Source organism: Phyllostomus hastatus, unplaced genomic scaffold (assembly GCF_019186645.2).
Source record: "Phyllostomus hastatus isolate PE091 unplaced genomic scaffold, TTU_PhHast_1.1 phas_contig_34, whole genome shotgun sequence".
Classification (NCBI taxonomy): Eukaryota; Metazoa; Chordata; class Mammalia; order Chiroptera; family Phyllostomidae; genus Phyllostomus; species Phyllostomus hastatus.
In genome coordinates, this window is record NW_025333857.1 from 45,407,319 (window position 1) to 45,423,599 (window position 16,281).

Consider the following 16,281-nt stretch of genomic DNA (forward strand, 5'->3'; position numbering starts at 1 on the left):
GATGCCAGGCTGAGTTCTAGGGACTGAGGTCTGCACAACTTGTGAAATCAGAAGAATAAACAGAATCAATTGGTAATTCAAAGTTAAAGGAGGTTAATGCACTCTTCCCTATAACAAACATTAGTGACATCTACTACACAACTGTCAAAGTTGGGAAAAAAACTCTTGGCAAGAAAAGCAGCATTACTAGTCTCTTCCTCTGGATCTTTCATTCACTTGGCTTATACTGAACTAAGATACTTTCCTAAAAAAGGACGTGTTGATAGCTTTTTATGGTAAACCCACAAGTTTTTTGTTTGTCACCCAGAAAGTATAGAAAATATGATAAAGTAGGATTATTTTAAGTTATCTTTATGCTTATCACCCAAAGATAAACAACATTAACATAGTTTACTAGTCTTTTTCCTTAAGAGTTGTGCTATATTCTAAGTATTATTTTGCAGCCTTTCTCAGTTGATCAGACACCTGGTATTTCCCACCATAATTTCAAATATTGTCGTAGTCACTTCATATCTTATGTGAAATATACAAGAATAATGGTTACCACTTCTTTATCACACCTTATGCAAGTTCTAATTCCTTAGAACTTTCTACAAAGAATACACCATTCTAAATGTTTAAAAACTAAAGTATTTCTCTTTCCATATGATACTAGAGAAACACCACTTTATAAAATTCATCAATCACCACCAGTATATAGGACAAACCTAGGTTCTGTTCATTAAGATATGATGCATTAAAAACAGATCATTACTTCTTGCATGTGCCCTGTATCAAATTTGCAACCTTGGTGTATGGGGACCACGCTCTAACTATTAAGATATCTGGTCAGGGCAATAGCCTCCCCTTTAAGGCTTTTTCTTAGGATATATTTCCCAGAATGAGATTAATGTATAAATAAACACGAACAATTCCACTAACACATAATACTGTTTTGAGAAATTCTCACATTCTTTTATAAAAAAAGAAAAATAAATAACCTAAGAGTCTAGGAATCCTTCCCACAACTCAGTTGGCAGTTGTTTCCTCTAATTAGATAAAATGAGCCATCCCCCAAAGGCCCATGGAAAAACTCTTAATGACAACCGTTAAGAGGAAGGGAGTCCTCCCTCCTCCAGTCCAGACACTTGGATTCTCTGGAAATCAGCGTAAGGACTTTACTTGGGTGGGAGAGACACAGCTTACATTCCCAACATTTCATTTGGCCCTCCTTCAAAAGACCACACATTTAAACCTTAGTGATCTGATGAACAAAAAAAAAATCTTTGTTTTAATTTATATTTCTTTGATTAGCAGGGTTGCACCTATGATTACTCATAACTTGTATTTCTTCTTTGATAAGAGGCCATTCATCAACCATTCTCTTAAGCATTTATCTATAAAGGGAGGGCCTAGTCAAAAAAATCCAAGTTTTTCCAACAGTCTTTCTTGATCAGTTATGAATAAATACCTATCAAGGTAGGTATATTTAGGAACAAGCACTGTATAACAGAGATGTATGTCTGTTGATAGCAGCAAAATACAAGGCTAACCTTGTATTTAAAAATATAATGCAACTATTAAGTACAACCCACTTCCTGTGTCCCCTAATATCAATAGGGCACTTGGGTATGTATCACTGCAATTAGCTATCAAAGTACAGTCAAATGATCAATATGAAATTATAATGGACTGCAAAGGTTTCTTTACTCACTCCATACTGCCTCTGAAAAAAATGTTCACCAATCCAATGAATAACATACATAAAATGCCCAATTTCATACCATGTACTGTGCTTAGCATTTTACATGGATTGTCACACATCATTTAAAATAATAATATAAATAAACTGAGGAGGGACTACTTAATACTAATTATTTTATATAAATGAATCTTGTTAATTAAGGCATTCTAAGATTAAAGCACTCTTTCCAGGTAACAACACTTGAAAGAAAAGTTTTGGAAGTCTCTTATAATTCAGATATATCTCTACTTCAGAGTAGTATTTCGCTGTATACTTTGGATTTTCATATTACATTCCAGGGACACAGATTCATAGTGTAATAAAGAAAAAAAGATGGCCCAGACACTAACAGGTAGCAAGAAAAAGCTCAGGATTAAATAATTAAGGAACAACATTCAACTGTCCCTGAATCAATATTTCCTCTTTCCTATTATATACTATCTACATTTTAAAAATAAGATTTAAAATTCTAAGGCTTCCTACAAAAGAGAACACTACAGCATTATGAACTTCCTAAATTTCCATAACTCTAAATAGGGCAAACTTACCTGTACTACTTGTTTCTGTAGTTGTGTTGCCTGTGTTGCTGAAATCTGTGTTTTTTCCCGAGCACCTCGGGAACGGTCATTGCTCACCGAAGTCATCATACACAGTATATACAAAATAACGTATGTACAATATAGAAAATCTGCAAGAAAGCAGGCATGGTGAGTAAAACTTGCAAACCACAGTAAAAAGCAAGGATAAAATATAGGGATAAGGAGTAAACATGAGATATATCAAATGTGCTCTAGAACACAAATTCAAGAAAACAACCCTTTAGGATTTTAGATTTTCCTGGCACCTCTTACGCCAATTTTACTAACACAATCTAAAAGTCTAAGGTTTACAAGCACAGCAATTCTAAACAAAAATCTCAAATATGATGAATTTTAACCAGCAATTATTTTATCACTATACAGGGTGGGGCAAAAGTAGGTCTACACTTGTTCGTATGGAAAATAACACAATAATTAATAAATACAAGAGTAAACTGTTTCACATACAACTGTAAACCTACTTTTGTCCCACCCTGGACATAGTTACTACTACATGTAGTTTAATCTACTCTTCCCATCTGCAATTGGTATTTGAACCCAAAGACAAAAATTGCATCCAACCAAGATTTTACCCGGCAATAATCCAATTCAAAATGTGATGTCCAGGAACAAGCTATACCTAAGGGCAAAAGTCACTTATAAAAAGTAAATCTTCCAAGGAGACAAAACAATTGGCATATATTTTTCCTTTATTTATTCAACAAATATTTACTGAATAGCTACTTAAGTGTCAAGCATATAACTAAATATGCCATCAAAACATGATTATAACAATGAAATACCACTTCACACTCATTAAAGTGACCATTATAATAAAAAGAAATTAAAAATAGAAAATAAGAATTTTAGCGAGGATGCAGAGAACTGGAACCCCAGTATACTGCTGGTAGGAATGTAAAATGGTGCAGCCACAATGGAAAATATGGCAGTTACTCAAAATAAATTTCTTTAAATAAAATTACCTATGATTCAGTAATCCCACTTCTAGTACTCCCAAAAACTGAAAGCAAGATCTTGAAGAAATATTTGTATGACCATAGTCATAGCATCATTATTCACAATAGCTAAAAAAAAGTGGAAGCCACCCAAGTTTCTCTCAATAATGAATGGATAAGCAAATGTGGTATGTACATACAATGAGCTATTTGTTATGCTGTCTTAAAAAGGATGGGAATTCTGACATGTGCTACAGCATGGATGAACCTTGAGGACATTATTCTAGATGAAATAAGTCAATCAAAGGGGACAATTATTGTATGACTACTTATATAAGTTACCTAGAATAGTCAAATTCATAGTTAAGTTGAATGGTGGTTACCAGGAATGAGGAGTAAGGGAGAATGGAGAGTTACTGTTCAATGATTTCATGTTATGTATATTTTACTATAATTTTAAAAAAACAATGCAGCAACAGCTTAGTTTAATTTCCAAACTAGAACTCTACACTCAGCAAAGATACCAATCAATGTAATGAAGAAACAAATTTAGTTCACACATGCAGTATCTCAAACTCAAGAAACTCCTAGAAAAACGAAAACAAAGAGCAAACCAAGAAGCAGCTGTTGACAATTAACACCATGAATTAGCTACCAATCTATTCACAACATACTACCATACTGTCCTCCTCTGGTAAAGAAGGCAAAAAACTAAACACTCAATTCCTCAGCCTCCCTTTTAACTTGGAATAGCCATGGGCCACTTTTCTCAAAAACTATCTATATACTCATAGCACCTTTAGACATAGTCCCCCAAAAGTGGAAATAAGCCTAAGGTCCTTCAAAGAGTCAATAATACGTATCATAGCCATACAACTGAAAATTATTCAGCAATAAAAAGAAATCCTGGGCTGCGAACAAAAGGGTCACCGGTTATATTCGCAGTCAGGGCACACGCCTGGGTTGCAGGCCAGGTCCCCAGTAGGGAGTGCATGAGAGGCAACCACACATTGATGTTTCTCTCCCTCTCTCCCTCCCTTCCCCCCTCTAAAAATAAATAAATAAAATCTTAAATTTAAAAAAAAATCAACTACTGATGTATACAACATGGATGAATTTCAAATACATTATCCTTAGTAAAAAAAAAGTCAGACTCAAAAGGCTGTGTACTGTATGATTTAATTTATGACATGCTGGAACAGACAGATTGTCATATAGGGACGGAAAACAGATCAGTGGATAACAAGAGGATCCACCACAGGAGAGGAGGCTCCCACAAATTACAGTTGAAAAAAGATCAAGAAGAGAGCTAAGCAGCAGGCCTTAGGAGAGGTGTCAAACTCATTTTCACTGGGGGCCACATCAGCCTCAAAGGGCCTTCAAGTGGCCGAATATAATGTTAGGACTGTGTAAATGCAACTACTCCTTAATAGTTAAGCAAAAGTTCGGTGCTGCCACTGGGTAGGATAAGGTGCCGGGCCAGATAAAACAAGGTGGAGGGCCGGATTCAGCCGGCGGGCCTTGTGTTTGCCACTTGTGCCTTAGAGCAAATGAATCTAATCAGAGCAGAAGGACAAGAGAGGGACAGCAAAAAGATGCCTCCAAGAAAATGGTTTTGATCATCCTAAGAAGTTAAATTGCACATATGTAATAAAGTATAGATGTTAATCAATGATAGCTACATAGAAATCTAAGCAACTATGAAAACAACTATTAAGTCCAAAAAAGGCAACATAGCTCAACTGTAACATTTACAGGATTATAATACTGATCTAACAAAAAATGATTATATAATACTGGGAGAGTAGAAGAGGAGAAATTATAAACACAAACTGAGAAACAAGGGAAGGAGAGGGAAAACATCCATAGCAGAAGAAATACTCAAGAGTTTCTTGAAAGTAACGGCCTCTGGAGAATGAGGTCCAGGACTGAGAGAAGGGTAGGGGACTGCTGTGGACATACAGAACATTTTGGAAAACAATGTTTTATTCAAATGTACTATGTACTGAGCACCAAGATGATTATTTTATATACATGATTTTCTGTCATCCTCAACAATACTCTATAGAACTTGGCATAATCTCCACTTTATTTCATTTTATTTTATTTTATTTATTTTTAGAGAGGGAAGGAAGGGAGAGAGAGAAAGAGAGAAACATCAATGTGCGGTTGCTGGGGGTCATGGCCTGCAACCCAGGCATGTACCCTGACTGGGAATCGAACCTGCGACACTTTGGTTCGCAGCCTGCACTCAATCCACTGAGCTAAACCAGCCAGGGCTATAACCTCCACTTTAGGAATCAGATGTTCTACACAAATCAATGAGATGTAAAATAAGAGAGTGAGTCCTAACTGCTTCTTTCCTGAGATACAGAGCCTACAAACCTAACTCGGTACTAAATTATAAAATAACTGTTGCCTTCATAATCCTAAACTAGCAAAACAGAGGCCAGAGGCATGCTGAAAGAGATGAAACTCTTAATTATAAAAACAAGCCACAGAGCATCCAGCTATAGACAATGCAGTCTCCAAAGCAGAAGACCCGTGGCTAAAGACACTACAATTTACAGCCCCCTTCTGAAGCATTATCTATCTCCCTAACTTTTCCTGTTGGTCACATAAACTCAAAAAAACTAAATAACAATGTTGAACAACATGAATATTTAAAATAATATGGAAGTTAAAACTTCTATATTTTCAAGAATTTTAAATCACTGCATGATTCAAATGTCTGTTGAAACTCTGTAATGAGGTCACCAGTGACCACTGCCAATATCGTTTCAGTACAATGGTGAGGAAAAAAGCCAACACAAGGGAGGAAGAGAGATGGCAAACAATAACAACTGTACTTGCAAAGAGGTACTATGCAAAGCATCAAAGTAAAATCTTCCAAGGATGAGACACACTGAGCAAGTTTATTTACACTGTAAGCCCCATGAGAACTGTATCATCCCTGTCACCTGTGTTCTTCCAGGGCTTTATATGGGATGTGTGCTTAATTCTCTCAATAAAAGAGGCCTTGAGGCTAAAGAGGGGATAACTGAGAGGCAACAAATTAAGACAGCAATAATGGACAATGATTCACTTGGACTAGAGAAGGGATTCCTCTCCATAGCCCAGCAAAATGAAGAAATGGACAGGTCTGGCAGCAGCTAAATTTGTTAATCTACAGATTAGAAGAAACAGGCAATGGAGTTTGTTGTATCTATTGTTACTTTTTTAGTATAATATACAAAAATATCTGCAGAAAGCCCTGGCTGGTGTAGCTCAGTGGAGAGACTCTGATTCTGTGTCTATCCTAGACTCTGAGGAAACTGAAAGCAGAAACCTTGAATAGCCAGTGGCACTAATCCACATGTTACCATGAAAGCAACTGGAACGTCAGAAATTCAAGATGACAACTTAACTGAATACTCAAGTGAAAAGAGGGTTAAGATAAATAGATCCCTGCTGAAATAGCCTACAAAACAAAAAAGATTTGAATTTTTAACTTGAAAAGAGTCCATTTATATAAGGCACAGCTGAATGGCCAAGCAAAGAGCTGCTCACTCACCAAGGCCTTTCCCATAAGCTTTAAGCTTCAATACACATTTGAAAACATCCCTTCCTAAAGACTGCTCTCCAGTTTATTGCAATCCTGACTGCTGGATTTGTATTTTGCAACCTCACTAGAGGTTAAAATAATACTATGAAATAATGCCTTTCATTAAAGATGTTTTGTTCTAATATGGTGACTTTTACCTTTCAATTCATTAAGTACTTAGGCAATTTGATGAAAAGTATGGGCTCTCTCCTCAGAAAAATACAAATCCACACAAAATTCTACCTGAGATCTCATGAGGTTTACATATCCCGTATCTCTCTCCCCAAAGCCTGTCCATGAGAGACCACACTCCACTCCCTAAATGCTCATGAGCGCCCAGGTTAAACGCCCTGCTCTAAGAATTTAGTAGAACTCTAAAATATACTAAAACCTTAAAGACATCCCTGATCAGGTAAAAATAAAAATATAACTTCTAATTTGGTCATAAAACAAAATCTTAGAATTCAAACTTTTTAAAATGGGATCCCTGCTCCCCTAAAATCAAATGGCATATGCTTTTCTCCCAAAGGAACAATTAGGGAAAACACACTTTTGTGACCCTCGATAAATTTACACTAGTCTTGGTATTTAATCAACATACTACCTATGTATTCTAAACAAAATGTTTCTCATCAAGATCTGCTGAGATGGTACAAACCCATTCAACTATGGTAATGTTAAAAGCCTGCTGTTTTAGATGAACATAATTAGTGGGAAAACCTATATATCCTTCCTTCGGAACTACATTTTTAAGAGCATAAAGTGGATAGATTAACCCTCTATGACCTAAAAATATCTGCTTGAATCAACTGGCCTAAATATGGCACATGAAATAATGTACTTTATACCAAAAAATTTTTAATGCTGAGGCTACTATACTGAAAATTAAAATGGAATTTAACACTGTCTACCAATTACAAGATGATTCAATGGATGAGACATCCAGGAAAGAAACTTACTACACTGTGCTAACTGTTCCAACCCATCTCCTTGAGGTTGCATCATACCCTTCCTCTTAGAAAACCCAAGACGCTCTTCACCAAGGTCCTCTGTTTAAAGAGCTACATTTCTCTCTGCTGACAAGGCCTAAAATGGGGAAAGCATTATGCATAAAACCAGTATTTTTCAAGGCAGAGTCAAAAACCTACTAAGATTTTGGCTTTGGCTATGTCAGTGCTCCAAGACCTACTTTCAAGGCATCTGAACTGGCAGGAACTCTGCATTCCCAGAAAACAAAGGCTTCCAAACAAAAGGGCGGGATAGGAGTTGGAAAAGAGCAAAACAGAAATCCAGTTCCAATGACTAAATATGAAATGTTACATGATGTTAAAGAAAAAGGTGTGAGGAAGAGGGGCAATACATGGAAAGCTAAAAATTTTAATTTAGAATGGCTATAAGATTTCAGGCTACAAGGGGACATGTGAAAAGTTTTAACAATCCATTTTAGTAACAAATCATTTTTATAAGCTGTAAAGCAAGAACACCCACTTATAAACAATTTCTTTAATATTCTTTTGGTCAAAAAGAGAAAAATTTCTTAATCATATTTCTCAAGATCTTTTTCTTATAAATAAATAATAAGCAAGCATGCACTTCTGTATCTATTATTATCCCTACCCAGATAACCACTATGGACCTAAATTCTTTTTTTTCTTTTAATCCTCACTTGAGGATATGTTTATTGATTTTAGAAAGAAGGGAGGGAGACAGAAACATGATCCTTCCTACACATCTTGACCAGGATGAAAACTGCAACTAGGTATGTGCCCTGACAGGGACTCAAACCCGCAACCTTTTGGTGCACAGAACGTTCCAATTAACTGAGCCACCCAGCCAGGGCATCATTAGGGCCCTAAGTTATTATTTCCTCAGTTTTGCACTCCACCACCATCCCGACAGTTCTGCATCCAAAGCCCCTGGCAGAAGTTAAAGATTCTTGGTCTACGAGGGGTACTTCCCAACAAAAACCACAAAACACAAATGATAACACTCTGGATTGATCCTGCTTTTGTATGATTCAGAGGAAGAAGGAACATTAGTTAAAATAAAAGGCAATGCCACCACACTCCACTTCCCACTGAGAGACATTATTGTAGAAGCATCTCAGCCAAAAAGAAAAAAGAAAAACAAAGGGCACTGATAAAACTCAACATTCACTCAAACTAAAGTCCTTTTTTAAAAAAAAAATCTTTATGGGCACTTTATTTACTTTTTCAATATAATCCAAATATTGTCTTCAAGAACTTTCTACCAAAGAACACCATAAAGCAATGAAAATAGATAATGACCACATACATGTTGGAAGAAACTCAGGAACATATGTCAAGGCAAATTTAAAAAGAAAACACAGATTTGGAGAATATATACACTATGGTTACATTAACTTAATATTCAAGAAATATATAAAATTAACAATATATTATTTATGAAAGTAGGTGTTAAAACTATAGAGAAACACAAGGAAAGGATGAGCACAAGGAAAAGATGAAAACAAATCTAGTTAAAGGCTAATTATGCCTAATTAATGGGTTGGGATTGGGAAGTAGCACCCTAGGAACTTCAAACATATCTTTTTCTTAACCAGGTGATGGTACTTGGATATTCTTTGTTTCGTTTACATTTTATAATTATCAAACTATTATTATACACATTTGTCATATTATAAAATCTGAAATCAGAATACATATTATAATCAATACCTATGATTAAGTATTCTGCCTATATATTCAATATTTAATAAAAATTAAAAGTGTATATTTGAAAAATATTACCTTAAAAAAGACCAATCTGTCCTGATAAAATACTCAAACATGCAAAATTAATATGCAAAGTTTCAGAACCATTTTAACTTTTGGCATAGAAATACAGAAGCATAAAGGCAAATAATTCAAATAGGAGAAATCACACTAACAAGCCCTTAGGTTTCTATCAAAAGTCCATTTAAAATATTCCAAACAGACTAGAGACTTCTAAGATTATATTTCCAAGTACTTTTCATATATTAACTTCCCTTTAATTTTACAACACCTATATGCAATTCACATTTTAGCTTATCTATTTTATTTTAGATTTTATTTACTTTTAGAGAGAGAGAAACATCAATGTGTGGTTGCCTTTCATGCACCCCATACTGGGGACCTGGCCCCCAACCCAGGCATGTGCCCTGATGTGGCAACAAACTGGCAACCCTTTGGTTCACAGGCCCTAGCTCAATCCACTGAACTACACCAGCCAGGGCTAGCTTATTTATCTATTCTATCTTCTATATTTAACTTGCCTTCCTAACTTTAATAACAAGGCCAGAAACTCATTATACTTTTTTGTTCCCTTAACTACTCAGTAGCTGCCAATGTAAAAGATGTTTGATAAATTTGTTTAAATGACATGCTCTCGAAGCTGATAACTTTTATTTATTTTTTTTATTTTATTATTTTTTGTGTATGTGAGGATGGAGTCAGGTCAAAAACCTAGAGGCAGTGTATGTTGTATAATCAATTTGACTAGAGTAGAGGGTGTCTCTAGGAGAAGAGATGGGACAGTAATGGGTGGGTGGTTGTGGTAAGTAAGTAAGTAAATAAATAAATAAAGTTCCTGGAGTGTCACTGGAAAGGGGCCAAGCCTGGAGCAGGTCTGCCTCAGGCTGTGGGTTTGATTCCCAGTCAGGGTATATGCCCAGGCTGTAGGTTTGATCTGGTTGGGGCACACACTGGGAGGTCTACCAAGTGATGTATATCTCTCCCCCCACCCTTCCTCTCTCTAAAATGCAATGAAAAAATGTCCTTGGGTGAGGATAAAATAAATAAATATTTTTAAAAAGAAAGAAGTGAGCCAAGGCAAGGCAGGGCTACTTTTAGCTCACTGAAAAGTCTAGGATAGAAGCAACAGGAGAGAGCCTAGGGATTGCTGCTTTGGCGCTGTAGAAATGTATAGAAAAGAAGTGAGCCATGGTGGGGCTGCTGTTAGCTCTCTGAAAGGTTAAAGAAAAGGAAGCCTTGGAAACAGGTTCAGGAGGTATGCCCAGGACAAACTGCCACTGCCATTGCTCCCCTAAATGCAAGTCTTGTGGGAACCCTTAAGAATGTAGGAGAGAAAAGTAAAGACACATGCCTGACAGGGAAGAAAGGTGTGCTCCAGGGAGAGCCCACGAAGCTGGTAACTTTTAGAAATTAAGAATGACCTAAAAGAAAAAGAAACAAACTAGGAAAAAAAAATAGAAGAAAAGAAAATAGGAAAAAAGAAACAAAAACAAAAAAAAATTTAAAAAGAAAATTAAAAAAACAACAAAAGAAAACAAAACAAAACAAAAAGAATGACCTAAGAAAGACCAAATCATAGCAGAATCAATGATTCCAAAAGAACAATAAATGGAATTCTGTTTTCCAGAACGATCAGTTATGGAGGCCTCAAAGCTAGCATTTACATGATGTGTAACAATATTCCCTATTGACATATCTTAATAAATTCCAGGTTGATAAAATGACATTACACTAGCATTTCTAGATATCTTTTGGACCTGTATATCTTAAAATACAGGAGACAACTCTGGTTGGTGTGGTTCAGTGACTGAGCACCAGCTTGCGAACCAAAAATTCGCAGGTTCAATTCAGTCAAAGGCACATGCCTGGGTTGCGGGCCAGGTCCCCGGTTAGGGGAGTGTGTGAGAGTCAACCAGTTGATGTATCTTGATATATCTCTCACACATCGATGTTTCTCTCCCTCTCTTTCTCCCTCCCTTAAAAATAACTAAATAAAATCTTAAAAATTTTTAAATACAAGCCCTGGCTGGCATAGCTCAGTGGATCGAGCGCAGGTTGCAAACCAAAGCATCGCAGGTTCAATTCCCAGTCAGAGCACATGCCTGGGTTGCAGGCCATGGCCCCCAGCAACCGCACATTGATGTTTCTCTCTCTCTCTATCTCTCTCTCTCCCTCCCTTCCCTCTCTAAAAATAAATAAAAATCTTAAAAAAAATTAAAAAAATTTTTAATACAGGAGACTAACCATAATTCAACATATCAATTCTAGCATCACAAGGAAAACTATGTCCACTGCCTATTTTAGCTAGAAAAGTCTGACAAGTTTTTTCTACATTATCTGTCCTAATATTGTCTCAATGGGTCCTCTGTTAACTGGAATGCTAGATATAGGCCACAGGCATATTACTGCACTACCTTTTACATATACAATAATAGCAAATAACCAATTAGCCAGAATTATCTCATATGTCCAATATGGTTTAAAATTTTTTACTATATTTTACTCGTACTGCCTCTCAGTACAAGTTCATATTTCACATCCTTTTTTAAGTTTAATAATTCTGAGATTTTGTTGGTTTGAGTTGTGTTTTGGATGCATTAAATAGAAGAATGTTCATTGTTTTGTCATTTAGAACTTTGAGTGTAGGGGTCTCAGTTATAACAAATACACATGAACAAACACATTTTTTAAACTGTGAAGCATCAAATTAAAATATATTAGCATTTCTGAAGTAAAGGGATTGCTTATTTCTAAAATCGCCTCAAGCACTAATGTTCTATAATTCAATCTATAGTATCTAAAATTAAGCATTCAATCAAAATCTGCCTGGCTAAGTGATGTGAATGAACCTAGACAGTACTGTGCTATGTGAAACGCCAAATAAAGACAAATACCATGATTTCACTTATATGTGGAATCTGAAGAACAAAATAAAAAACAGACATAGAATCACAGATTCGCAGAACAAAATGATGGTTGCCAGACGGAAGGGGTGCTCGAGGCTGGGTAAAAAGGGGGAAGGACTAAAAAGTACAAATTGGTAGTTACAAAAGAGACACACGGATGTAAAGCACGGCACAAGGAATGCAGTCAATAACCACTGTGATAACTACATATGGTGCCAGGTGGGTACCAATGGGGGGATCACTTCATAAAATACGTAAATGTCTACCCACTATGCTGTACACGTGAAATTATACAGAATAATACTGAATGCCAACTATAATTGAAATTTTAAGTTTGCTATAAAACAGTTTGCCTTATTACACTGGCAGCAGCCTCATGCATCTCATGTCCCGTTTGCATCATCCTCTGTTGCGCTTGGTTTAACCTCACGTTGCTTTATAAACTGAGTGTAGCCTAAGTGTACAGTGTTTAAAGTCTACAGTAGTGTCCAGTAATGTCCTAAGCCTTCGTATTTACTCACCATTCACTCACTGACTCTCCCAGAGCAATTACCAGTTGCTTCATTCATGGTAAGTGCCCTATATACAGGTGTAGCATTTTTTAAATCTTTTATACCATATTTTTCTGTACCTATGATATGCTTAGATACACAAATACTTACCACTGTGTTACAAATGCCTACAGTATTCAATATAATAACAAGCGGTACAGGCTTGCAGACAAGGCTATACTATCTAGATTTATGTAAGTGTAATCAATGATGTTCTCACAATGATAAAACTGCCTAATCACTGCATTTCTCAGGATGGCATATGACTGTACTTAGAGATTTCCAAACAGGTCTTTTTTTTTTTTAATTAAATTATATAACCGTTTTCTCATTTATCTTTTAAACTGTTTATTCCTCACTGGCCCCATTTATGAAAATAAACTAGGCACATTAAATGTAACACAATGAAAATTTCTTACAGTAGGAGTGCCATCTGGTGATGAAAATCTGCAGGTACTGAAAATAAGCTACGTTGAGTGCGTGCCAAGACTTTTTTTAAGTTAAATTTATTGAGGTGACATTGGTAAATAAAATTATATAGACTTCAAGTGTACAATTCTATGATACATCATCTGTATATTGTATTGTATGCCCACCACCCAAAGTCAAATAAAATTGAGTTTTTTTGATTTACAAAAGACTTTTAGTTTGTGTAGCCTTGCTATTCCAACTAAATATTTTGATATAAAATGTACCTGAATCCTCACTTATCAGAAGAACTATGAACTCTTTTTGTATCAAACTATTAAAATTTTACTTATCCACTCAGTTTGAATATTGGCTTTCTATCTCCATTCCAATCATCAATCCACATTTGATAATGAACAGGTCATTAGGCTATAAATAATGGCCCCAGTTCTACGGCTCCAGACAACTGCTTTGTGAAACATGAAAAGTACATTGCTTACTTTAAGTTTAAATATTGCTTATTGGGAACAATCAGTTTTCTCTTTTAATTAAGGTTTATTGCTTTGTGTTACATATTCATAAACTATTACTACAACAGGCCACTGGCATAAACATTGCAAATGCAACCCGTGAAAAACAATTTTTGAAAAAAATAATGATGACCCCAGAACATGCTTCTAAAGATGCTTGTTAAACAAATTCAGAGTAGCTTATTTTCTCTCAATATGGTTCTCCATACTAATACTGAAATGTCAGAATAGCTGAATTTCTGTTCATAAATAAAGTCTTAATGCTTAAGATATTTAGCAAAAATCTTTCAGAGATAAGACTAGTTAAAGTACAAGCACAGAAAATAAAGTGTTACCAAAATGCTCTGAAAAAACAGTTCAGAAAACATATTAAGTTAACAGGATGTATGGTTCACACAATATTTTAAATTTTTAATTTATTTTTCATTTTTTATTTTTGTTTAAGTGCATTTAACTCCATTATTTATTTATTTTTAGAGAGGGGGAAGGGAGGGAGAGAGGGAGAAAAACATCAATGAGTGGTTGCCTGTCACATGCCCCATCCTGGGGACCTGGCCCACAACTCTGGCACATGCCCTGACTGGGAATTGAACCAGAAACCCTTGGTTCACAGGCTGGCACTCAATCCATTGAGCCACACAAGCTAGGGCTGGTTCTGACAAATTTTTTATATAAATTTTATATAAAACTTCTAGAGACTGTGAATTTATAAATCAAGAAAAGAGCGTATGTTACCAAAATAATTATCAACACCCCTAAAAACTGTTGCCACCAAAGAACTGTGAAAATGAAAGTGGCATGAAATCTAGACTATAAAAATCAACACCTTTAACTAACATACCGTCATACAGGAAAATTCTATGCCCTCTTTTCTGGAAACAGCTACATGTAGTAAATAGGAATGCTTCTGCAATAAGCACCTAGTTGCCAGACCATAGGAATTCAGTTTACACTTGTTTTCCATGCCTTCTATCACTCTCCACCCCTGAGAGTTCCACTACCCTGGAACAGGTTCCAAGAGAATTCTTAGAATAGAAACAGACAAGAGCAAGAGATTCTAAAAATAACTCAGTAGAAATTCAAACATTTATATCGCAGGATCTTGAGCTAAAGGAAGCCACCAGGCTATTCCAATCTATCCAACCAAATTTTAAAACCCACATTTCCCTCACCTCATTCAAAATAAATTAAAAAGATATGACAGATTTTGACACAAGTAAGACTTGCTACTACCTCTTTTAACATTTTTTTTAATTTTCGTAAATTTACTTGAGTCAAACTGACAACACATTCAAATTAACATATAAAGCTTCCTACATTATTTAAAGTATAAAAATGGCCTAAATTAGTTATAACATAAAAGTAAACCAGCAGAACCCTGACTGGTGTGGCTCAGTGTACTGAATGCTGGCCTGCAAACCAAAACGTTTCTGGTTCGATTCCCAGTCAAAGCACATGCCTGGGTTGCAGGCCAGGTACCCAGTTGGGGGTGCACAAGAGGCAACTACACACTGATGTCTCTCTCCCTCTTTTTCTCTCTCTCCTTTCCCCTCTTTCTAAAAAGAAAAAAATAAAATTTTTTTTAAAGTAAACCAGCAGAAAAAAACAATCTGATTAAACTACGATGACTTTCTCTGTAGAGGAACATTTTTAGAAAATGTTTTATCAATTGCTACTTTTTCCAAGGACTTTTTAAAACATAAAATGCCTCAGTGACCTGGCCAGTGTGCCTTAGTTGGTTGGAGCATCGTCCTGTAACCAAAAGGTTGCAGGTTCCATTTCCAAGAAGGGCACATACCTAGGTTGTAGGTTTGATTCCCCAGTCCTGGTGCATACAATCCCCTGCTATTCACTCAATACTGAAGCCAATGGTGCTTGGACTATCTGGCAAACCAGGCAGGTAGTCTTATTCACTCACTCCCAAAAGGCTAAATCCAGTTAAGTAATAATAACAACACACACATACTGTTTACTATGTGCCAAACACCAATGAAGTGCTTTATAGTATACATAGTGTTAAGTTATTAACCTTCCCAACAACACTCTGAGATACATACTAATATTACTCCCACTTTACAAACAGGAAAATAAGACATACAGATTCATAGCTAGTAAGTGATAAAGCCAAGACTCGAATCCAGGCCATCTGCCTCTTTACCCACTATGCTATGCTACAAGGCACACTGTTCAATTATAGATATACAACAGACTCCAACTCAGCTTCCTCTTCTGTAACACCACACAACTACCAGCCTTGGCCAGGTAGTTCAGTTGGTCAGAGCATCATCCC

At 35.9% G+C, this 16,281-nt stretch overlaps 1 protein-coding gene across 2 annotated transcripts in view; it reads right to left on the reverse strand.

Moving 5' to 3' along the window:
- Positions 1–16,281, reverse strand: part of UBAP2 (ubiquitin associated protein 2) — a 126,696-nt gene that overhangs the window by 97,292 nt on the left and 13,123 nt on the right. For both annotated transcript variants that reach the window (XM_045840498.1, XM_045840497.1), the window contains exon 2: positions 2,272–2,411. In XM_045840498.1, coding sequence (XP_045696454.1) covers positions 2,272–2,370 — 99 coding nt within the window. In that variant the 5' untranslated portion in view covers positions 2,371–2,411. The remainder of the gene's footprint in view (positions 1–2,271; positions 2,412–16,281) is intronic.